This window comes from Heterocephalus glaber, unplaced genomic scaffold (assembly GCF_053883595.1).
Source record: "Heterocephalus glaber isolate CG9 unplaced genomic scaffold, H.glaber_assembly_v1.0 deba00001444, whole genome shotgun sequence".
Taxonomy (NCBI): Eukaryota; Metazoa; Chordata; class Mammalia; order Rodentia; family Bathyergidae; genus Heterocephalus; species Heterocephalus glaber.
In genome coordinates, this window is record NW_028258297.1 from 4,033,510 (window position 1) to 4,059,493 (window position 25,984).

A 25,984-nucleotide genomic window follows, 5' to 3' on the forward strand; every position below is an offset into this window, starting at 1 on the left:
GTACATGCCCGGTACCTGTGTGCCGGGAGCCTAGACCCAGGCCTGTGCTGGTACAGGCTCCGAAGCAGGGAGAAAGCCACAAATGGCTTGCCCCAACCTTACAGTCTAGGACCAAGGAGGGAGACAGAAACAAGCCACAAACACATGCGTGTGGCCACACCACGTGACACGAGGCAGTAGGAGTCAGGCCTGGGCAAAGGGGCCCAAAGGAGCCAGGCGAAGCAGACATGTACAGGGCGGAGAGGCTTTTGGTAAAATGAGCAAATGCCTGAGGGAAGACAGGGTGTGAGCCACACCCAGAGTGGGGCATCCACAGCCCCCTGCAGGGAACATGTCCCTGCTGAAGGGCAGCACAGCTGGCAAGAGGGATGAGGACCAGAGCCCTCCCTCAGGGGAATACTCATGGCCTCCAGTAATGGGCACCAAGCTCCGCCTCTGAGGAGCCCCGGGACACACCTCCATCTCCAGCCAGTTGCCATCTTCCTCCTCCAACACTCAGCCACCATCACCACTGCACTCTAGGAGAACTGGCTCCTGCCACCTTCCTGCCCCATGGTCTCTGCTGTGGCCACTTTCCTCCAGCTGAGAGCTATTGGCTGTAGGAGAGGACGGCCATGGGCAGGATCCCTTCCAGATCAGAATTAGAGCCACAGACCCGCACCAGGAAAAGGAGCTGCAGCTCAGAGTCCATATTCAAGGAGGCCCTACAACCAGGATGGAATAGACCCAGAGGAAGCCAGGGAATTATTCTCAGGAACTGGAACCAAGACACAGGGGGAGAAAGTCTGCAACGAGAAGGCCCCAGGCAGAGAAACAGGGTGCTGAAGAGTGAGTGGGCGGTGGCCACCCAGGGCCACAGCAACATTAGCTTGTCTGAGGAGATGGGCAGCTGGTACAGAAGACCCAGGCAATAGTCCTGGCCTCTCGGGTCTTGCTCTAGGGTCCCAGGAGCCTTAAAATACATACTCCAGTGCAGTCTGTTTCAAGGAAGCTTGAGAACACCAGAAATAAGTGTGGAAGCTATCCAGGGAGCCTCAACAAGTTCAAGGATGCACATCTGATTAAGGCTGAGCCAATCCACACTAGGCCAAGAACATACAGCGGTCAACAGGACTCTGCTTGCATTTGCTTCTGATTGAAATCATCTTCTCTATTTGTTGCCTGTCATAGCAAAGATAAATAAGTAGTCCTCCCAGATGTCTTGCCCAGTATCCATCAAGGACAAAGTGCCTACTCTGGGCAAGGCCCGCTGTTAGGCAATGCAGACAGAGAAAAGTCAGCATAGGCCCCGGCCCCTCAGGAAGCAATCCAGGGTTGCGAGGGAGACAGGCACGAGAGATCATCACAGAAATAGCTCCCAAAAGACAATGACAAAAGCAGCACAGAAGACAGAGAAAATTAACTCACCTCTTACCTCTAACTTCAAGCCCGACACTTTCTTGTAATTGGTATGAGTCAAACATTATCTTTTATGATTAAGTTTTGTTGTTCAGACCGCTTACACCATAAAATGAAGTAAAAACATGTGTCCAAATAGGAAATTCTTTAAAAACCAGAAAAACCTGGGAGTCAGAAGACTCTTAAAATGTTACCGGGTCCATCACCTACTTAAGGTGGGACCACACCTATGACACCCCAGAAAGATGAGGTTTGATAAAAGGCCAGATTATACATTAATTCATTTATGTACAAAGAGTTTCAACCTGACTGCACTGAAATCAACTTCTTCTGTCTCAGCGAACATTTTAAAATTATCTCTATCACTAAGGCCTAATTTTTTTCAACTTTAATTAAAGGCTATTTAGTTGAGCAACCAACTTTTGTTATTCCCCAAAGTGTAGCTTAAAACAAATTTTTATGTAATTACTAATAATGATTAGGCAAACTGGGGAAAAGTATATGTAAAAATAACAAAAAGCAAAGGCTTGTATAAAATACTCTAGTCACTGGGTTCAGAAGGTTAAAAACAACTATTTTGCTACATTACATTTAGTTACCCTTTTAATTAATGGTGCGTTAACCCTATACATTATAATTTAATTAGTTATCACTTTTGCACATAGTCTTCCAATAAAAGATAGAGGGTAATTGGGGCGGGGATTTAGCTCAGTGGTTCCATCGCCAGCCTCGAAAGCGCAAGGACCCGAGTTCGACCCCTGCTACCAAAAAAAAAAAAAAGATAGAGGGAAATGAAAAAATTAAGCAAATATAGTATTATGTAAGAGCTAGGAAAGGTATAACTGCAAAAAAAGAATAATAAATTTAAGGCCATTCACTTGTTCATCCCTGAAAATGGACAGAGCGTTCATCTTGAGCCAGGTGCTGTACTGAGGCCAGATGGAGGATGATAAGAGTGACAAGAGAGACAGACCAGGTGGTCAGAGTTCAGACTCAAAGACACCAACGCAAACATCCAATTGCTGAGGTAATCCATGGAAATGTAAAGCAATGATGAACAGCCTGGCTTTCCCAAAAGCTGAGCATAATGAAACACCACATTGGCCCAGAGACACTCCTCTGTGCAGACTCTGTACAGACCCAGTCCCCTCTCAAATCTGTTCTTCCTCCCAGTTGTATCCCCAACCTTTTTCCTCCCATGGAAGACACCTGAAGCCTACTTCTGGCTGGCTCCTTGACCTGGGTAGCTCTTCTCCAACCCTTCCTGCTAGGGTATGCAAGTTTAGGTAAAACACAATCTACAAAAATCCAAGTGGAAAAAAAATCTAAGTGGCTTAAAATAAAATGTGTTCCTTGCTCACGCTATTTAAAAGCTGGGGAGTCATGGCACACTACTGAACTCTGGCCCTCATTCTCCCATCTGCACAATGGGGAAAATATTGTTACCATTACATGAGGTGTGCAAAATGCAGTCGCAGCCATGCCTGGCATTTAGGAAGCCCGCAGTGAGGGGTAACTGTTATGCTGTGTCACTGCTGATCAAGGCCTTAGTGCTCCTCAGCTTGATGGTCTTAGTGCCTTAGCCTATGCTCCCATATTGAACCAGGAGCTACCTGGGGACAGCAGCGCCCACTAGTGTCTGGCAGGCACTCTGTGAATGCTTGCTAGACTGAAGCATAGAAGATGAAGGGCACTCCGAGTGGCTCCCTGCACATGTGTGCTGTACACAGAGCATGTGAGCGAGGGCACACTCACAGGTACGCCTGGCCTGCTATGACCGGAAGTGGAGATGAAAGTCAGGACAGGAAACACCTATGGCTTTAAGGTCCTTGAACCAGGCCATGGCAAGAGCCAGGACCAGACATGACTGCTGCTCCTGGGGACATCTAAGTGAAGGAATTTGGAATAAGCACAGTGCTGTCTCCGCATGGGAGAAGAATGAAGTTCAAGGTTCCCATTCCTCACTAGGGCCACACAGCACTGGCACTCAAAAACCAGCATCTCGGGGGACCCTCTCTAAGCCACGGCAGGTCCTGTGTGCTGACCGAAGAGGCAGCCACAGAGGAGCACACATCTGTCAGATATCCATCCACCATCCGCCTCCAATCACAGCTCAGGAGGCACAGACCCCGAACCTTTCTGCTCGCCTGCAAGTCTCTGAGCTCCTGCCCAGGCAAGGTGGCGAGTGGCACCTCAAGAAGGGAGGATCTGTGGCCTCTGAGGACAGCTTCTTCCCCAGCACTCAGCCTTGCCTGTGCACAACATTGGCTCCCTCAGGATGCTCTGCCCTTGTGCTCCAGGGCCATGTAAGAGCAGGAAATTCTCAGCCCAGTCAGCTATCTCTTTCTACGATCTCTACTTTTTAGCATCTTCCTCTAGGCTGTGAATTACTTACAAACAAGAATCCGCTCTTTCCCTTCCTTCCCTCCAGCACTTTGAACAAAGCTTGCACACAGCACACTCCTGATAAACATTTGTTTCTCTCCTGATGTGTTTTTTGTTACTTCCAAAGATATGAGATATGCTGTCTTTAAATAAGAATGCTCCTCCCAAGTAAGAAGAGTAATGTCTACATTACATTAAATCTTGGAAACTGTAAAGATTTAAATCTCTTTTTTTTAAGATATGTATGAGTCCTACTGTCATGATTTATAAGTCCATAAAAGCCATATATTTACAGGGCAGGATAGACAGTAAGCCTGGAATGCAAAACACAGCACTAGAATTCCTGCTGTAAAGATTACTGATGCCTCAGGCTTTTAACGAACGAGATGTCACATGAAGCTGTACATCAGGATCTCACCCTGAAGATAAAAACATCACATACATACTGCTCTGCCTGTCCACCTTTAAATCACACTCCTGGCACTCTGGTAAGTGTGCGCACACATGCACAAGCATGCAGCCAGCATGTTTAAGTGAGCGCCCGGCAACCCGAAAGCAACACCTTAAAGGTGACTGTCAGAGTGTGAACCTGACGCTGATCAAGAACTTGTAAGGTGTGGAGTGGCTCAATAAAGTCTCCAGGCAACCTTGAAATGAGGTGTGATCTGCCTTAGAAGGCTTCTGCTTTTGTACCTCCATAATCTGAATCTGATGTTCTGAACCTAACATAATATCGTATTTTGTGTCATGCACATCACTGAAGTGGGCACATGTCATGCCACGAAAGTGTAATTTCCTATTGGTGACACGGGTCTCTGAGCTGAACTCCCAGCGGCTGGCCAGCTGCCCCAGCAGACAGGCCAGGCCTGTCCGCCTGTGTGCCACACCAGGCCGCTCTCCCAACGGCTCTACTGGGGGCCTAGGGACCCAACCCACAGGTGAGGGGCAAGCAGGGTGGACACTGAGAACCACAGGTCAGACAGGAGCGCCGGGGGCCCAGGACCACCATGCACAGAGCTTCCCACATCACCGTTTCAGGGACACCTGGCTAAGTCACTCTGCTCTGGGAAGTGTGAAGTGATGACTACGAACTTGTGCCTCCCATCATGAAGGCTGATCTCTGCTTGTTTCTCCTCTACAAATTTCAATGAAATTAATAAACAGCGTATAAGCAGAAGTCCAAAACCTGCCAGTTTAAACAGTGGGACAGGAGAAAGGGGACCAGAGCTATTAAGTGCAACCGGAACCATACATAAAATTACTAACAGAGTAACAACTGTAATAACTAAAATTTCAGAATAATTTGACTGATAAGGTCATATATAAAAACCTCTTGAGTCTTATGTACATGGGAATGTTTTAATTTCATCCTATGCATATTTACTAAACTACACTACTACCCTTTCTTCTAAAACTGCCTGAAATGAATTTTTGCGATTAACAACAAATGCATCTTGAAAAGCACTGATTGCTTTCTCCCTCCACCTCGTTCAGTGAAACATCCACCACCCCCCTCCATAGCACAGTCTCCAGGGCCCAGCATGGCAGTGGCCAAGTCCTGATTTCTGGCCGGGGTGCCCAGCTCTGAGGCCTCCAGGAAACAGAGCTCTCCTCCAGCAGGAGCGGGCATAGGAACAACACAACACATCTGCAATTTCAAAGTCAGCTGGCACTGCCCCTCTCCCCACTGCAGCTCTGAGATATTTGTTTTGTTTGAGGCTGGGGAAAGGTAGAGGGTGTAGTTGAAAGTTGCCAGGGTTGAAATTCCAGCAGGCAAGGAACACCCCCTCTCCCCTCCCTGCTCCCTGAGGCCTGCCAGTCGGATTTTTCCTGTCAACACCCCACCACCCACCACCCTGCCCAGACTTCCCCAGGCTGCCGCCGCCTCCGCCTCCGCCTCCTCCTCCGCCTCCTCCTCCTCCTCCTCCTCCTCCTCCTCCTCCTCCTCCTCCTCTCCCGCTCCCCCCCTCCCTCCTCCTCCACAGCCCAGCCCCCGGGCGGTCCGTCTGGGATGCAGGTGCAGACTACAGCCACTCCTTGACTCAGACCAGAGGGGCACACGCTGCCTCGGAAAGCTCTGAGACTGTCTCTTGTCCCAGCTCCCTTCCCCGGTGTGCCTTCTTCCTCACTGTTCAGACACAGACAGCTGTGGGACTCAGAAGCTGAAAACCCGATCCCTGTCTTTCTCATTGGCCCCACGGCCGCATGTAGGGGCTCCATTTAAAAGTTTCCTGTTGGATTTTTCCAATGGGTAAATTCAACATTGTCACTTACACATACCAAGTAAATAGCAATGAATCATTCCCATAGATTAATCTCACGGTAAACCAATTATTCAAATATCCAAGAGTAACATGAGCTAAGTGCAGACTGTGGAAGGATTTGTAACATAAGATGTGCAATAATACAAATAATACCAACAGTTCAGCCTAAAAAGGACAATCACCTACACACACACACACACACACACACACACACACACACACACACAGTTTCCCTGCAGTTCTCATAAGAGAAGCCTGAAATACTGCATAAGGGCCTCCTCAAAAATTTCAGTTAAACAAAAATGCAAAACAGCCTCCAGAAAGTTCACATAGTTATTTATTTTCTTTTAGCACAATAGTTCATTTTTTCTTAAATTTTCTTAGGCGCATACATGTTGGTATACAAAATTCCTTTAATAAAAATATCTTTTTTGGAAATGTCAGTCTTTCAAGACAGTGCTCAGAGCAGTAATCACTTTTTAAAAGTCTGCAAAAATTTAAAGAATCTTATTTTAAACTTAAGTTGCAAAAATCACCCAAACTTCTGCATCTAAAAGATCCTGGATATTCTCTGTGCATTAGCAGAAGACAAGTCAAGGCTATGATCATCACATGGAAAGCAGGAAGTGGCAGCTTTGGCCAGCAATGTATGCAGGGAACAAGTCACAGAGCCTTGGCTCACACCGCTTGGGCAGACACGGAGGTCCAGGCTGTGGGTCTAGGCCAGGCCACCTGGGTTCTCGTGTGGCCCCACTTCTGACTGGCTCTCTGTGACCTTGGGCGAGGTATGTAACACTGATGTCCCTCAGTGTGCAAATTAACATGGAAATATTGCTGCCCACTCTAGGAAGCACCATGCAGTGCTCATCCCATTACTGTGATTATTGCTGCTCTTATTCTTCAATCTGTAAACAACTTACTTTTGTAGGATCTTAAGGCTGTAAGTTTTAGTTTTCCAACCTGAGTGTCGGAGTTAACAATACTTTCCCCACAAAAGACATGTGAATGCTTCCAAATGCAGGCGAGCTGTTACTCTGTGGCACAAAGAACAGAAGTGAGTTCTTGGTTCTAGAGCCTGATCCCCAAACCTCGGCTGGCTGGAGGGGTGAGGACAGTGGGGCCAGGTGAGGACAGCAGTGAGGAGGGGGAAGGACAGGGACCTCCGCTTCTCTTCTCCTCCTTCTACCCATCTTGGCCTCTTTTGAGCATCTGAGCAGAGTCTGCTCCCTGGAGGACTTGAATACATTCACATAAATGTGTAAAAGACTGATGAGCGCTTGGCCGTTTCTCCTCCACGTGTGCTTGCATTTTAACATAAACCTGACCTAAAGGGAATGGAAGTTGCCTAGTGGAACTTGGGGCACGAAGAAGACCCTGGGAAGCCAACGTGGATGAGAGTTCTGCTGCTGGCTTCCACCCTGTGCAGGTGTGTGAGAAGGGGCTGCAGATCTGCTGCCTGGGCCAGCAAAGGACCACACTGGCTCCTTTCCGTGCCCTGGCACCCCACAGTTGTCAGCAAAAGGAGGCTGGCTGGCAGGAGAGCCAGTCAGTCCATGCGCAGAGGGAGGATGCTGAGGATGTGGCAGCTGATGGGAGGAGAAGGAACTGGCATGGACCCCAGCCTCTGCACACTCTTGGCACCCTTTCTTTTTCTTTTCATTTTATAAAATATCATTTTAATTCTTGTCCTTAAAACTATAAAGATTGTACATGATTTGAAAACGAGACTGTCCCAAACAATGGCAAAAGAATCATCCATTCATTCCTTTCCTTTTGTCTGGTCACTGAAAAAGATAATGCTATCAGCTATGATTATTGTTGCTCCTCAGCTCACATTATTCTTATCCATGTATTCACCATAGTCTACTTTCCCTTCCACGAGAACTTGACACCCTTTTTCACATATTGATAATGCTGCATCTCTAGGGCCTGGCCGAAACACTGATATTTGGTGCCATGTCGTCTTTTGACTGACATCACCTATTTGATATGCTTCACTGTCCCCTGGTCGCCGCATCTCATTTGTTGCTAGAGAAAATATGGTGACTGGATTTTTTCCTTCCAGGTGTCTCATGACAGGGTCCTGACCCACTCACCCAAGCAACTGTACCCGATTTAGAGATCTTTCAAGAACAAAACTGCTGGCTACTTCAGACTCATGTCTTACAAACTGACGAATCACCTGTAATAAAGGTCTTCGAAAAAGCATGGCTCCTATCTTCTTTTTTTACAATCGAATCTTTTGGGCTCTTCCTGATGTGCCAGCCAGAACTACTTCCACCACGGAGATCGCTTCCGGAGCACAGTCTTGGCACCCTTTCATGGGTGCTGCCTGTTCAAGAGCCTGTCACTGAGAGGCTGGCCCGCTCTTGGACCATGGGGAGAGCACTACCAACCACCAAGTGTGATCCTGGGCACTGAGAATGGGATACAATAAAACATTACTATACAACACTCCACTAGAGCACACACAGCGAGCACTCATAAAAGGTAGGTACTGATGTTATCAGTCACAGTAATAATAATTTAATCCTTACAACACACATGAGGCAAGGAAAATTATCTCTATTTTATAGACGAAGGGAGACTCGGAGGTTAAGTAACATGTGAAGGTTTGCCTAGTGAATAACAAAGAGATTTTTAAAAACCCTAGAACTAAACCTGGCTTTTCTCTTCTAGATCAAAATCTTCCATGCACTACATGAAGGTAGCAAGAAGGTGCAAGAAGAGTCACACAGCAAACCTTGCACCCCATGGCCTGGCTGCTCTTGACAGCTCCCACTTGGCCAACAGGACTCACTTTTGTGCTTAACCCTACATGGCTCAGGGGACTTGGGCATCACCCTGAGAGGCAGAAGAGAAAAGCGGGCGTGGGAGACAGGAGAGGAAGCACCCAGGATCCAACAGAGATGAGATCCCTGAGCTCCACTGAGGAAGGACAACAAGGAGGCGGGCCTCCAGGAGGGTGGTGAAAAGGAACAAAGAGCTCCAGGGTAGGCCAAGTGCCCTTCACAGCAGCCACTCGTGGAAACCTGCCTGCCACTAGTGCTGTGCTCTTCCCTCATGTCTGAGAGGGGAACTGGAGAAGAGACCTTTAACTACCACAAGTAGGTGACAGCCTGGAGTCACTCCAGCGCTGTGGCCCTAGGACCCCTGCCAACAGGAAAGCCATCAAGAGGTGGCTGGACCTCGTGGCCCCCAGGAAATGGAAGCAACAGTGAAGCATTCTGTGAGGAAGCCACAAGCCAGAGACCATGCCCCTCCATGGAAAAATGATGCCAGGGGAGGAGGAGGTGAATTAAAAGCACAAGAAATCACAGGGACGAAGAAGCTCTGCAGGGAAGGAGGACAGGGAGGAGATCGTGGAGAGAACAAATGAGGCAAGCTGTACCCCAAGGACTAGAAAAAGCAGAGTCTCCAAAAGACTGTGAGCTTGCCTTAAATGATAAAAGACAAATACAAGCAACACAATGAGAGAAGCAAAACAACCCGGAAGAATGTTCAGAAATGGAAGCTGTGCTGAGACGTCTCCAAGGCTGAAGTCACTCGCAGGTCTGGCAGGTACAGACGCTGGCAGACACCCACCCTGGTCTCACTCTGCCTCATTCCCCACCGAGTCCGAGGTCTGCCAGGCTCTTCCTGAAGGCCACACATAGCCACTGCCACCAGGTGCCTGGTGTGCTGCCGGCCCGCTGTCCATGCTTTCCATGCACACTTACTTTCAACATCTGTCTCTGTCTTATATGTAGACTCCTCAGCACAGCACTAGGCCAAATCCACTTCTGCATTGCCAGTGTAGAACACCGGATGGCACACAGTATACAGCAAACACAGACTTGTTCGGCTGAGTTAAACTATCTGACCGTGATGCCAAGAAAGCATGCTGGTTCCTACGCGCAGCACAGGGTACTCCAACTGCAGCACAGCAGTCATTTACATTCAAACTAAAATCCACAGCTTGAGACTAAATACTGCTCTTGTTCCATTAGACCATCATGGCTGGGAAATTAAATTCTACCATAAAAAGATAAGCAATAGGCTTTTAAGGGGGTGGGTGACAGATAATGGCTTCAAGTGCTGATGAGAAAAGTCTTTTATAGGAATGCAACTTTGATCCTCTTAATTTTCAGTTGCTGCCAGGAAAAAAAAAAGGAAACCAAATATGATAAAGATCAAAACTGTTTTAGATGTGTGACAGACAGTTCCATCTTAATTTTTTTAGAAATGAAGCGAGCTACTCTCCAAACCTCGACATAAGAGCACTTTTCTCGTATAACCAAAGAAATGAAGCCTGGGGAGATAGAAAGAAATTTCACAATGTCAAAAGTACTCGGGTTTTCACTGCTTGAGATACAAAATAGAAACTCTCAATATTCATGCACTCACCAAAAGCCAACTCACCGAAATCAGAACCCCTGACAACAGAAAGCAAATGCATATTCTACTCCTTTCGGGAGGAAAAATAATTTGCAAAGGAATTAGAGAAAAACAGGAATTATAGACATGTGCCCCTTTCCTTTTTAATAGCATCTTACTGTTAATTCATGTTATTTAAGTAATTCACGTTCACTATAAAGGTAACAAGAAGTACATAGAACAGGAAAAAACCAAGCCTTAACCTTCTCAGCTAGAGACAACTGTTATTAGGATGTAGTGTGTTTCTTTTGGCTCATTTTGTCACACATATAAATATGTGTGTATTTTAAGTATGTGTGTGATGAGGATATATAAACATATATATTTATTGCACAAGTATAAAATACAAAAAGCAGGGGCTTACTAGGTATAGGGCCACTTCCTGTTGTGAATTTCCACTTACCAGGACTGTAACAATACAGTAAATGTGCTCAGAAAAACGTGCTTTTTATTGGATACATACCATAATACCTTAATTTACTGAAACATTTCCTACTGATGGGAAAGGAGACTGTTGCTAATAATATCATACCTCTGAAACAAGCATAACTATGAATACAGCTGACCCTGAGTGCTTCTTATGCTCTGTGTTATCTAATTCTCACAATAACCCTATGCCATAAATATTCCATTTGTGGTGGGAGAACGGAAGCTCAGAGAGGCTAAGTAACTACCTCAAGGCCTCTCAGCCATCACTCAGTGGATCCCGGCCTGTCCTAGGAGACTAGCTCCTGAAGAGTCAGGTCGGTGATGACCTTCATTGCTTCTGATCCATAAAACACCATGCTTACCGCAAAAAAAGACCAACTCAATATCACTAGATTTTTATGGTTCCATCTTAAAACATTTTATTTTTAATCAATCCCAGTTTGCTTTTTGTGTTTGTTCTGGATCAATGTAGCTTCTTTCCAATGGTCCCTGGTTTTCCCCAGTCTTTCAGAGAAGCTTTCCCTTCCTCTCTGTGTTGTTGAGTTATTCTTATCCCATGGGAACTTTTTGTAACTTCTCGGAGGTCCGTTTTTAAGAGTATACATTCTCTTCTGCTAAGCTGTCCACTTCTGTAGGTTGTTGTAATTGCCTTAAAGTATATTTTACTCTAAGATAATTAACAATACTGTTAAGAGAATTCCACAATTATTTCCATTTTGTTGTCAAAATTCTGGGTCTTTTTTTTTCCTCAACGGGATTTCCACTGGGCTTGCAATAAAAGCGGGCTAAGAATAACCAAAATCTTTACAATATCCTGCACTTCCATTTGGAGTGTATAGCCAGGTTTTCTGTCACCTTCCTGTGGATGAACCGTATCTACCGCTAAACACAAATCTATATGAAATCACTGTCTAGAAATTAACCACACAGCGCAGAAAGCAAGCTGCACAGCAGTCGGAACACTGGATTCAAGGCCTTCAAGGTGGGAGCCATTGTGGGCGCCACCCTCCCTTCTTTACCTGCTGTCTGGGTGGCCGTGCTTCTCCAGATACACAGGGCTAAAGGACAATGTGGTCACCAAAACACTATGGGTCACGACAAAAAAAAGCTCTTGTAAGAACTGAAAAATGTTATCACTGTGCTGGAGGCAGTCCCACAGCGCGCTGATGACAATGCGGTGCCCACCCTGAGGATTCACACATATGTGGTCATGGATTTCAAAGGAAAAGTTTCAAATGTCCCTTTTCAGAGGAAGATGGATGCAGTGGAGTAGAGTGGGAAAAGTATGGGCTCTAGAATCAGAATTCCGCCTGCAAGAATTCACTCTTAGCAAGTAATCTGGCAACTCCAAGCTCGATTCATTGTAAAATGCCCATTAATTTCATTATACTCTGTGCCAGGTGGCAGGGCAGGTGGTAAGCCAGACACAGTGTGTGCCTTCAAGGAGCTCACAGCCTAGAGAGGTAGAGCGGTGGCAAGGGATCTGCCTAGGTAGGAGCAGCAGTAATAGCAGCAGACAGCTGTCCACTGTGTGATTCTTCCTTTAAAGTAATGTTATGCCTTTCCTGCAAAAGAACAACCCAATTATTCTTGTAACAAGAAGACACAGAAAAAGGTCTTTTGGAGTCAAATGGTGGAACATCCTCTATGTCTTTAAAAAAAAGAAAAGTTCCAGCTACAACAAACTTAAACTATGATAGGCGTTCTCTACGCAGGAATTTTAATTTCACTTACTGTAACAGGAACTGTAAGTTCAGGAAACTAATGGTGACAGGTTGATTTATTAATTTTGACATATTTCTTGAGCTGAGATTACATTACAAAGAAGTGGAATTCTAAACAAGCCAGATCTTGCCTATACATTCAATCTTCAAATCAATAAGCTGGGATTCTGTGCAACTTGCTTCTGACCGGGGAGAGACACGCAGTGTAACCAAGACAAGACGCAGACCTTCGAGGTCAAAGTGCCTCAACGTTCTCCACTGACCTAGAACACATTTGGGAACTTACATAGAAACTTCAGCTCTTTTACTAGATAATAACAAAAGAGAAATTCAACTCAGAAGGTATTTGTGGTCACACTGACAAGAAAAAAAAGTTATTCTCTCCTAAAGAAAGTTCTCCTGTTTGCATTTACTTTACTTCCTCCAAAAAGTACTATTAGAAAAGTAATGTACACAGAATATGTGGATTACTTTAAACTTTGTAAATACCCATGAAATGTTATCTACAAATTTCTATTTGAATACACACAATAGGGAGACACTGAAATGAACTAGATCCATCAGAGTTCATAAATGGTCAGCAACCATGACAGTGTGGGTTTATTCAACTTTAAAGGCCTGGCTGGGTTCTGTGGACTATCCCAAGTCCTCTGCAGAGGAGTCAGTGTCAAGAAGAGCCACGGCCCAGACATCTCCACTGCTGTCTAGAATCCCCAGGAGTCTCAGACACAGAATTAGGGCTCCGAAGCCCCCTGTGAAGATGGACAAACACGAATCGAGGAAGAGGGTGGCTTAGCCATTCACTCAGGACACAGAGAGAGCGCTCATGAAAGACTCACATTAAAGGAGAAGCCAGAAGAAAGTGGTGGTGGTGGTAGTGGTAGTGTAACTAGGAAGGGACTGAGTAAAATTGAGTGAAAACTAAATCAATTTTAAATCACTACTTTGTTTGTGTTCAGTTCATACACATGTGTCACACTGAAGATAAGCCTTAAAAAACAGCATACATCTATTAAATTGTGCACCTTAATTAACAGCCCATATTATACTTATATGCAGAAACCCATTACAGGTAGAATGCAAGGGAGCAAAAGGGTTGACAAAGTACAGAGAGGAGCAGAAAGTGTTCCTGTGCTGACCTCAAAAGCCTTCGTAGAGAAATGCACCTGGACTTTAAAGACCAAGCTGACTTCACTTGAGAGGGAATGACGGGGGAGAAGTCTGCACCATGCTAGTCCAGGCTGAGAACAGAGAAGCTGGCTGGCCCGCAGACAGAACATGTAGGGCCATGCCAGCTGGCCTGCTGTGTGGATGCTCAAAGGCAAACACCACCACACGCCAGCCAAGCCCTGACGTCCTTGAACAACCACTGAATCCGTGATCAGCAGCACTAGTGGACAAAACAAGACCAACCTTCACTAAGAGCAACAACCTAAATGAAATAACTAGGGAACAACCACAGATGTTTTTTCCCGGCTTCATGATTTAATAGACAAATATGCTGCTTCAAAACAACTCAGTCAGGAGAACATCATAATGGAGGAGTTAACGGCTCTCCTGCTGTTGGCTCCTCCTGTCTAGGTGTGAAGAGCTGAAAGGATCCACCTCCCTCTAAAAATAGCACTGAAGAAGCATCACGTTATGAATGTTTAACAATTATAAATTTAGTATGAAATTGTGTTTAAGATGAGTGAAAAAAATGTACATTCAGATCTACAAAGCCTCACCCTAGAATTTAAATTTTTTAAATTATCTGCAAATATTACATTATATAAATGTGCTTACCATAAATAATATAAATAATTTAGATAAGATAAAATTTACAATAACTCAGAATGTATTCAAATGTATCCTAAACATAAAAGACTTTCAAAAGTAATTATAGAACCCAAAATTTAGAGGAAGATTGATTTTTTTTTTTTGGTACCAAGGATCAAACTCAGGACCTTGCACTTGCCAGGCAGGTATAGTGCAGTGCCGCTGAGCTACACCCCGGCCTGTGATTTTCTCCTGAAAAGTCATTTTATTTTACTAATCTCTGTTTACAAATACAGCCAGGCAACTTTATAGAATTTAGACTTCTTGAACAAGAGGATGCTGTCCGACTTGCTTTCAGTCTTCAGAACCTAAAACTGTGCTCCACACGTAGTGGCCATTCAACAAACTGTGCTTCAAGCAAAATTTCCTGACTGCCAACTACGTGCCACAAACAATTGAGACTGAGTCAACACAAGGGGCAGAATAAGCTCAAGGGATCTTCTTTTCTTTCCTGCAGTGCTGGAGATTGTACCCAGGGACTCACATGTGCCAGGCAATCACTCTACCACAGACCCAATCCTCCATGGAGACTTTATCACAAAGATTTTTATGTGCAAAAAAAATTTTGAACTGGAGGGACCACATGAAGCTCACTGTCTTCATGAGCTCAACTTGGCCACACAGCACTGGCTCCTTTTTAAATGAAGCTTAGCTGGGGATGTAGCTCAGTGACGCTGCACCTGCCTGGCAAGTTCAAAGTCCTGAGTTCAATCTCCAGTACTGGGGAAAACAAAACAAAACAAAACTCTTAAATGAAGTGATACGTGGAATGAATGCTCTGTGTATGAACATGGGAAGCTTCGAGCATGTGGGGGCTGGGCAATCTCCACCAGCAGGAGGAGGAGAAGGCCACTGCCAGAGAACCCACGGTCTCCATGCACAAGTAGTGTGCCAGCTTAGGCAACCAGATTTCTTCGGACAGAAAAGAAAATCAACTAGATCACCTGCTTGTCCATTTCAAAAAATGCATTTAGCTTTGTGAAATAAAAACATCTGTTTTCTTCTTCTAAAAAAAATACTCACTTTAAAAAATTATGACAATGGTAAAGAACAACAGATGGGGAAGCAAAAGGGAAAACCATACGTTCCTTATTCTAATAAAGAAGCCAAAGAATGCTTTCTTCACGTTTACAGCATTAACATCATGTGCTTCTCACAACAGAAACCAAAACAGAATCTCCGTCTAAATTCACAGAGGTTTAAAAGTATATTAATCACTACAGCTGTAGCAAGAAACACTAAGCAAGGCCAGCACAAAAGACAAGGTAAGAAGAGAAGTCAGCGAAGATTACGGAGTACCTCCCTACCATGACTTGGTAAAGGAAGTCTGGCAATTCCTTTACAATTTAGGAAACACTACAACCCATCACATGCACAGAAAGAACAGTGCAAGACTCATGGGGAGACTAGGTGAAATCTATTTCTGAGCTGATCTTCAATCTGAGGCCAAGCGCCCTGACTCTCTTACATCTGGCCCAAAGGTATAAATCTCAGAGGAAGATGATCTCCCATCCTGTTAATCCTGAGCTCCTGGCACTTCAGCTCCTGGCCTTGCTCAAAGCAGCCTGCTCCCTGCTCCCGGCACGGCCAGCACAGAGGGCCAGGTCTCCAGGGGCTCCTCTCTGATGGGCCTCTCCCCACTCCAGTTAGTACCACCACTGCATGTGCGTTATCCCCAATGAAAGTGACTGTCAGCTCTAGAACATGCAGCACAGACTTTCCATTCAACAGACATTAGCCAAAATGAATCACATTTAAGTCTCTCTGAGCCTTGGTTTCTAAATTCAGAGAATGATGATAAAATCTTTTCAGTCTTTTTCATGGAGGTGTTGCAGGCTGAAGTGACCTAATGCAGATGAAAAGGACTCCATAAAATGGAAAGGGCCAGGCAAAGGTAAGGAGTGCAACCGAGCAGGTGAGCATCACAGCTACTGCAATGGATGAAGTTACATGACTCGGTAGGGCTTAAAAGGCTTCTGCTCAAACTCCAGGGAAATCAGGTAGTGCACAAAGATTGTAGGAAAGTTTGAGTCATGAGTGGTTTGGGGATTCTGGGTCAGAAGGGAAGGTTAGCAGACACTCCTAGAATGGAACCTTCCTGGGAAGAGAACCTTCATTCACCAAAGATTCCTCAGGCTGGGAATGTTCACAATGGAAGAAATGACAAATGGGAAGGAGAGGACCCCCAGAGCTCCAGACTTAAACAGAGGGTGCCAAGGGGGCCTGGCAGCAGTACTTATCATCTGAAGTCCTTTAGGAAGCCTATTGCAAACCTTTTCCTCAGAACCCCTGAAAAGTTCTCAAATGAGAGGCAACAGAGTGCAAGAAAACTAACACAGGCCTGGGAACTCACAAGCAAAACAAATCCAAATTCTACTCTGGGCTCTGTAATTTACCAATTGGATGGCCTCTCCTCAAAACGCATTTAGTAAAATCTGTTTTGCAAGGCTGATACAAAGAATGAAGTTGATAATGCACTAGGTACAGTGTAGGGCAGAGTGGATACTAAATAAATGATCATCCTCTGTTCCTTTTTGCTGAATGAAGGATGAATCCTAATCAAATGCAATGACCCCAATCCCACCTACCTCACATGTTTGGTTTTGGTGCAGACACAGAGCCAAACTACCCTGGAGGCCCCAATCTGCTGGAAAGTAGGACAATCCATCCAGACAGCACAATGAAAATTAACAGCCCAATGACAAAGACTGGGTATCTAACCCTCCATTTCCCCAAAACTACAAAGCAGTCCCAGTGCTCCTGACTCCATCTCTCATGGGAACAATGAGCAAGGCAAGTACCTGCAGCACCCAGCTATAGTCAGGATTTGGCTACCAGAATAAAGAAGCCCCCAGCACGTCCTGAATTAGACTGCAGTGTTGTCTCAGGGTCTCTGGAAGGAGAGAAAATACCTGGAGCTAATGCTTTCAGGTGCAGTCCTTTTGTTGGTACAGCAAAGAAACTGGGAAAGAGAGGCATTCTTATACTAGAGGCTCAACTCCTTCATACCCTTGAGAGTGTTTGCTCAGAAATCAGCAATGCCATTAGCAACTACACAGGCCAGGGACACACCATCGACTTCCTGTGAGGCCTAGTGACCTGGACACAGCAGCACTTGGGTGTACTCCATGTTTGCTTACAGTGCAACCTGATCCTGACTTCAGTGAGTTATTTCATAAGCCTTTTGAGGATACTGCATTTTGTTCCTATAAGAGGCCAATCCAAATTAGCAACAAAAGAATGGTTAAACACCAGAAAAACCACCTCTTTTGTGCTGTTCAAGAAAGGGAGTCTTAGTCATTAAAAAGGTAAAGTGTCTTATTCTCTATCAACTTTCCTTTACAAGGGTCAGTCCAGTAATTTTCCAAGGGAGGGTTAAGTAGTCCTACACTAGTACCAGCTTGAGGCTAAGGAGAAGTAGCACAATTATGCAGACATGCATTTCCTAGGAATTACTCCCATTATCACCAGCTACGTAAGAAATTATCCCAAATTTAGCACCTTAAAAGTGTTCATTTTATTTTAAATCTTTATTCTCCTGTTCTTCAGATCAAATGAATTCTACTGACACATCTTCAAGTATACTGACTCTTTCCCCTCTGACGTCTCTATTGAGTTGTTAGGTAAATTCAGCAATTCTTTTTAATTTCAGATAATGTATTTTTATTTCTAGAACTCCATTTGGTTCTTTTTTATAGTTTCTATTTTTTGCTGCGATATCCTATCTTTTCATTCATATGATGCACATTTTCCTTTATATCTGACAGTTAAGCTTCATTTGTCAACTTGGTTGGCATGGAAGCCACCAAGGAAATTAGTGAAACACACTTTTAGGGATAACTGGGTGGGTCATGGAGGCATGACCTGGAGGTCTGTGTCTAATCCTTGGCCCGTTTTTCTGCTCTGTCTCCCAAGGGCCATGGAGTGATCAGCTGTCCTCTGCCATACTCTCTGTCATGCTGTTTCTGCCTTGGAGCCCTCTGACCAAGGACTGAACCCTCTGAAACCATGAGCCAAAAACACTGTCCCTACTTCCTTTAAGCTCTGTATGTCTGATATTTGGATTCAGTAAAAGGAAAGGTGACTAATACAGCAGCCTTGCATGACAATCGCTGTTTTAAAACCCTTGTCAACATATATGTCACATCACAGTCACCTTTCATTGATTATATGTTCTCTTCAGAATAAGCCACATTTTCCTGTATACCAAATAATATTGGTATCTTGGATACTGTGAACGTTCTGCTGTGGAAATACTGGATACTATTATATTCCTCTAAAGAGCATTGATAGTTTTGTTTTGGCCAGTAATTACCTTGGCTAGATGTACAAGCTTCCACATAAGAGCCCCAGCTCAAATCTTGGTAAAATTATTTTGCCTTTAGCTTAGCTGCGTGGAGACTACCCCACACGTATGTGATTCAGGCACCAGAAAGGACCAAGAAAGCTGAGGCACAGAATCCAAGGCTTGCGTTCACCTTTCTGAAATTTTCCCCACACGTTCCAGGAGTTGTGGTTGTCCTCTAACTGTCTTTGATTCTTCCAGCTAGGAAAGACTACAGGTTTCCTATCACTTTGAACTGCCCTGCATGGCAAATACCGTGACATTCCCTTTCACTAACGTCAACTTCACTTCCGAATCTGCCTCTTGTGTCGAATCTGAGTATCTTTACATAGTTCTCTTTTGTCTGGAGTTTATAACTGCTGTAGCAGCTTCCTTGGCTAAGGAAACCTAAGCTTTCTTTTCCCCCTCAAAATGTTTCACTTTTTCTCACAACGTTGTGAGTCATGAATTCGGAAAAGGTTTTGCTGATCTACGTGGCATCAGCTGGGCAGGTCAGGCACCAAGGCTGCAGCTAGTTCCAAGAGTGCTTCCTGCACATGTCTGATGGCTTGGTGTTCCTTGACTAGACTCCCTCTCTTTTCACTGCCTCTCATTCTCCAGCTTCTCCACGTAGACTCACCAAGTCATAGCAAAGGGATCTCAGGAAATCAGCACTTCTTATATGGTGACTGGCTTCAGAGAAACTGGAAATAAAAGCTGCCAGGTCAATTTTGGCTAAGCCAGAAATGGTACAGGAGCACTCCTGCCATGTTTTATTGCTCAGAAAGGCACAAGTCCTGGGCAGATTCAAGGGGAAGGAGAAACAGATGCCAATCCTTGAAGGGGGAATGGCAAAGTCACATTGCAGATATATATTAAATGACTAATTTTTGTCAATGTTTTAGAAAATATAATCTGCCATAGACTTACTATTTAATGAAACAAAACAAATGCCACCCAAAATAAAACTCCAGGAAGACACAGAATGCTAGCCCAAAGTGCACCATGTGGTCTAACCTTCATACAACTCTTTATCACTGTCCCACATTATCAATATAATTAGCTGTCTACCATTTAGAGCAAAAGGTTTCCAAAAACAGTATACTAAGTTTCCAAAGATTTCAGACTTAAATTCATGTCCACTTCAAAATATCTCCAAAGATGGCTATGATGTTATCATTCATAAATGTAGGCTATAGATATAAGGGCTTTTTGTTTTATATTTTCTTAATGGCCAATAATAATTTATGTTTTTTTAAATGTCTACTACGTGCTAAAATTTTTTCCAGGGCTAGCAAATGTCTGTTTTTATTGACTGTTGTCTATATGATATTAGAATGTCTACACACACAAGCTTCAGACAAGCACTGAGAACTGATAAGAAAGGAGGCTGGCTTGGCACTCAGGACAAAGGCAGAACAAAACTATGAAAATACAAACCCTAATACAAACGTGTTTATTTTTGTGAAAAATATATAATACATACTATTTTTATTTTATATAATATATATCTTCCCAATGCTTTCTAAGCACCTCAAGTTTTTAGTCCAAAATGAATATAATCTAAATTCTAAATGCCATATTCTAAATGAACCCATTCATAGATGACACATATTAAGAAATAATCTTACCTTGTCTTGGTTATCTTTATTCTTGTAACACAGATTTCCAATCAGACGAATGAGATGAGACTTAAACCCCTCCGCCATATTTGAAACGTCACCTTCTGCTCTTACACAACCAGAGGTACTGAAGATATTTGTGGTATCCTTTCCAGTTACATGAATCATTTGTAAAAGATCTAGAGCCAAAAGAGTAAGCTTCATTTTTCCACAGGAAAACAATTTTTAGTACCTGGCACTACATTTCTATAACATAATTTTCAGTATTTGGTACTTCATTTCCATAACAAATCTAATTATTTTAATGGATTAAAATAAAATATAGGTATAGTACTCCTTACATAATGAGATTTACACAACTTTTTTTTTTTACTTTAGTTTTGGGGGAAAAAGCCATAGTGATTATCCTAACTTGAACTTTTTATTCATCCACAAAGAAAAGTCAGCTAAAAATTTTCTAGCATCTTTCTTATAGATGTTTTCAATCCCAATTTCTTCATATAAGAACTCACCTGACAACGAGGCAGCTAAGCCTAAGTGACAAGATGTTTCTGTAATGACCTGTACCACAGAAATCAAGAGAGCTTTAGTTTGCTCAACAGCCAGATCATCAGAGACAGAGCATGTTCTCCATGCATCTACCTTAGCTACAGACAGAACAAAAAACATTGTCACACTCCATGAACACCTATTGGTAGGCTCTGAAAAGTTTCCCAGGAGCTATATGGCAGTGCTCCCACATTATCTCACTTAATCCTCTCAGCAAATCTAAGAAAAGCAATCACCTTCCCAATTTTATAATGAAGACACTGGGCTCAGAGAAGTTAGTATCATTGCAGAACTGGAACAGCAACCACATGTCCTGCTCTACAATAATGGACAGGTTGGTGAGGGTTTATCCTGATTATCACTAAAAGCATGGCATTCAACATACAACACTGGATGGAACTCTACATACCTTCTACTGCTCACTGTCAGCTCATCTACACTTGTGACACAAAGTCACCTTTGTTGGTAGATGGGCCTCTGAAAATAAGAATAACCTTCTTCAAGGGAAATATAGTAATGGGCTAACTATATAAAATAGGTCCTATCTGAATTATCTTGCAAATAGCTTGGTAATAAAGATAGTAATACTTTAAATAATGGCTTCTTATTTAAAACAATCTTCTTACAGGAACAGAATATATGTAAAACACTATTTTAAATGTAATCTGGAAAAATTTACTGTCAAATGTTGCAAAGCTAAATTTTTTTTTAAAAAAATCAACCTCACTGTATAAACATCCACCCCACAATCATGAGTACTGCACCCACTCCTGCTGAAGCATCTACTGCAGGCACCTGCAGGGCAGGCCTCTCTGTGCTCGTCTTATTATGCCGGTGCCCAACCTCATTACAGAAGGGAGCGGCAGAACTACAGTGTGGTCCCAGGATGCCCTGCATCCAAAGCCTGAGTTGTTACCACACACCATGATCTCTCTTGAGAACAAATATTCAGAAAAATCTCAAAAGCGTTATTACAATACTAAAAACTAAGGATCTGTGTTTGGATTTATCTTACAGCATGACAAGTCAAATATTTGTAAACTGAAAATAGTGTGTGATATTTCACTCACCGATCACTCCTTCCAACAAGCCAGGAAAGACCTGCAGATATCCCAGCAGCTCAGTATTGGCCGTCATTTCACACAGCACATCTAGAAGCCTAATTGTGGCCAGTACTTCCTAAACAGACAAGGAAAAGTGACTTTAAAGTATATAAGAAGCTAAATGATTTGAGTGTTACAGGTAACTGTAAGAGAACAAAATTTGATAATGAATATGAAGGTCAGTGCCTATAATACATCTAAAGAGAAATATTTATGGAGATCAAAAGAGTTACTGAATATGTACTAGGATAGCCATTTCTACTAACTACAGACATCTACCATAGAGAATGCAAGATTATGTGTTATTACTGTCTTCCTGGAGCAAAGAATTAGAAAAGTTCTTATTCAAGCAAAAATACCTTCCAACAGTGGGATAAATGCTCAAAATTACTAGCTATGCTTTCATAATATTTATGCAAATACATTCTTTTTACATTGCTCCAAGTAGGCAAGTTCTACTTTAAAGATGCAAATATACCAGGAAATACATTAATTTCTTGTCCACAGGAATCCAATAAAGTGCTGTGGTTAAAAAACTCTGGTTTCAGGGAGATTATTCCAAGGCAAATATAAACCTATATGCAACATCTTGGTGGGTTGGAAAAGATAGTGCGATTTGAAAATGTCAGTTTATACAGCTACTAAATAATTTACGTCAAATAGAACACATGGCCAAGGAATTACCAAGTACCAACTGCATGGCACTAAGTACTCTGGGTTTTTTTGTTGGTTTTTTTTGGTACCAGGGATCGAACTCGGGTCCTTGCGCTTGCAAGGCAAGCGACGGAACCACTGAGCTAAATCTCTGGCCCAAGTACTCTGTATAAAACTTTAAGATATAATTTTCTGAGGGATTTTACACCCTGTTTTTATAGTATACATTATTTGATGAAATGTAATGAAGACTATAAATTAAGGTAATAAAGATAAATTCTTCCGAAGAAAGATAAACTCTTCTTGTTACTACTAAATGTACATTTACTATTCTCTAATTAAGAGCTTTAAAAACAATATTTTAATATAGCATTCTAACATCTCAAAACAAACAGCAAGAAATAACACCTCTTTGTATATATGTGGCACTGGGAAATAAACCCAGGGCTTCATGTGTGCCAGGCAAGCACTCTATCACTGAGCTATGGCCTCAGGCCTTTTTATGTTTTGAGGAAGGGTCACACTAAGTTGTCCAGGTTGGCCTTGACCTTGAGGTCCTCCTGCCTCAGCTTCCTACGCAGCTTGGATTGCAGGTGTGTGCCACTGTGCTCAGTGAAGTAACCGATTTTTAATATCTTTCATCTTAATCACAACTTCCACTTGCTAATTAGAGAGTGAGGGGAGTGAGATTCAAAGTCTGAATTAGTGCCATGAAAAAAAGTCTTAAGAAAACCCATTAATTTCACAGGGCTTTAGCATCCTCTTCAGTTAAGTGGGTAGTTGCCCAGACTGTCATCTTTCGATACCACCTCTCCTCAGAAACGCTTGGCTGATGCCAGGCATGGGGCAGAGCACGTCCAAGATGAGCTTGGACAGCAGTCACGCCACACAGCACAGCAGAAGGAATCAGAAAGGACTTGCAGGGGATCCCTCGGCCAAGGACAGCACGGTACAACATTTGGAAGAACAGCAGTCACCTCCAAGACACTGAAAACAAGTCAAGTGGTTTGAAAGCTAGGGCTTCACAATGACAATTAAATAGCATCTTTCAGGTGATGGCACAAAATGAACATATAGCCTTGAAGATTTGTAATCAAGGGGGAAAAGATAAAGTATTTATCAATTCTTTCTTAATCAAAATGAACCTGTGAAAGCTGATTAGGAAATGCTTCTCTTTCTAAAATACTCCTGCTAATAAGGGATGATTAGTAAGAGTCAGAATACCATGACTTTGCAGCCTGGAAAAATCAAGGGACCGCAGTAATCCCTAAAGACCACTAACACCACAAAGGGAAAGACAACCAAGGATTGTGTGTCTCTTAGTGAAAGTGCATTATCAACGAAAACAGACTGCAAAAAACAAAACAACAAACTAACCTAAAACTCAGTACGCTTCTGGAACTAAATATCCCTCACAGCCAACCCTGGGGAAGAGGAGAAAGTCACCGACAACTGTGGAGACACATTCATCAAACTAGAACTGCAGAAAAACTCTACCTGAATACCGAGCCAGTTTCTTCAGCAAATAACTAGCAAAGGGAGGAAAAAAAGGAAGAAGAATGAGGGGCGAGGGAACCCTAAATATTAAAAGACAGTGCAGATACATCAATGAATTGCAAAGTATGGTCCTTATTTGTCACTGTTTTAACAAAGTGAATTTGAATGAATTTATGAAAACAATGAGGAAATCTGCATACTGTTTATCTGGCATTAAATTTTTATTATTAATCTTTTAGATGTGCTAGGTGTATTATACACGGGTCTGAAGGCACCTGGTCTTTTAGAATGTCTCTTGAAGTGTGTAAGAGCTTGGTTTCCAGCCAGGGCTGGCACAGGTAGATCCGTGCATGACACGAGGACCACAGTGGACCAGGAATGCCATGTGGAGTGGGACAGAGTCCTCGCACACGTTTTTCTCTCTTTCTATGTTTGAAATTCTCCACGCTAAAAAGACAAAAATAAAATCAGGGATTTGCAAAACAAGATCTGGAAGTTTCTTTCCATTTCCTAAAATCTATGATAGTAACTGAAGCAAACCCAAAAGAATGTTACTCTATCCCCACCTGAAACACCTCCAATTTTAGTCATTAAAAATCTTTTTATAAATAAAGTGTTTCTAATGAGCATCTGGAAATTAATAATGAAAGTAATAGCCAGGAAAAAATACTTTCTTAAAAACTTAGAGTAATGAGTAAAATCTTCTTCCAGATATTTAAAAGTATTCTAAAACTACTATAGTTAATTATAATTAAATCAGGCATTGGAGGAATAAAAAAACCTCTGAAATATTTTTTAAAAGGCAAAAGAAAAAAAAATTCATTTCCTATCTAGTTCACTTGTTTCAGTGAGCTCTGCCCTTCAGTTTATAAACTACAGTATTTTACAACTTTGTAAGTTATAGAAAAATGATAACAATGTCAATATTTTTGCCCATAAAAGAGCAAATCAGTTGTGTCTGAGCAGAACGCAATTAACTACTGCCTTTGGCACAGAGCAGTCTTTATATTCTCTGGTATATTTACTTCAATACTCCCTTACTGAACAGAAACATGCAGTTCTTCGAATTTCCTTCTTCCAGTTAATATCTTACCAGTTCCCTCTGTGACAGCTGAAAACCGAGAAATGGATCTAATATATAAGCAGGTACTATATGATAAAGATAATGAAAGCTCAGTGGTACTGATACAATGATTAACAGCTGGCACTTAGGAACCACTAGTTAGGTGCCAGTCGGCATACTTTAGTGAAATACAGCTTACAGAGAAATACGACCCATTTTGTGGGTAAAAAAAAAAAAAACAGGCATGGAGTGGATAAGTAACTTTTCCAAGGACACACATTAGCAGTATAAGAAAGCAAAATTCAAATCCAATCTTATGTGAAAGATTTTGTAAAATCTTAGACAAAAGACAAGTAATTTTTTTAAAAGACAAGTAATTAACTTGGATTCATATATCACTCCTTGCTTGCAAACAGTGTAGATTAATCAAATCTGTGGACGAGGTATAAAAAGAAACATGATACACAAAGACAAAAGTTAGCTAAATATGAAAAAAAAATTCAGAAGCCATAAGGATAGAATTGATAAGCATAACTAATAAGGCTAAGATTATCATAAATTAACTCCAACAGAAAGTTATGAGGGAAAAATTTACATATGACAGCAAGGTTAATTTTCTGAAACTATTTTTAATAAAAGCATTCGAAAAGGCAACCTAGTATGTAAAACAAATGAACATACTGGTCACTGAAGAGTATCAAAGAGAAATGATAATTAATTTGTAACTGGAAAGGGTTG

At 42.7% G+C, this 25,984-nt stretch overlaps 1 protein-coding gene and 1 pseudogene across 1 annotated transcript in view; both read right to left on the reverse strand.

The window, feature by feature from the left end:
• Atxn10 (ataxin 10) overlaps positions 1-25,984 on the reverse strand; it is a 159,213-nt gene that overhangs the window by 66,823 nt on the left and 66,406 nt on the right. Inside the window, exons 8-9 of the mRNA XM_004845396.2 lie at positions 22,000-22,108; positions 20,390-20,559 (exon numbers count right to left, since the gene is read on the reverse strand). Of these exons, the coding sequence (XP_004845453.1) occupies positions 20,390-20,559; positions 22,000-22,108 (279 nt within the window). The remainder of the gene's footprint in view (positions 1-20,389; positions 20,560-21,999; positions 22,109-25,984) is intronic.
• Positions 7,659-8,404, reverse strand: LOC147827440 (single-stranded DNA-binding protein, mitochondrial pseudogene; annotated as a pseudogene).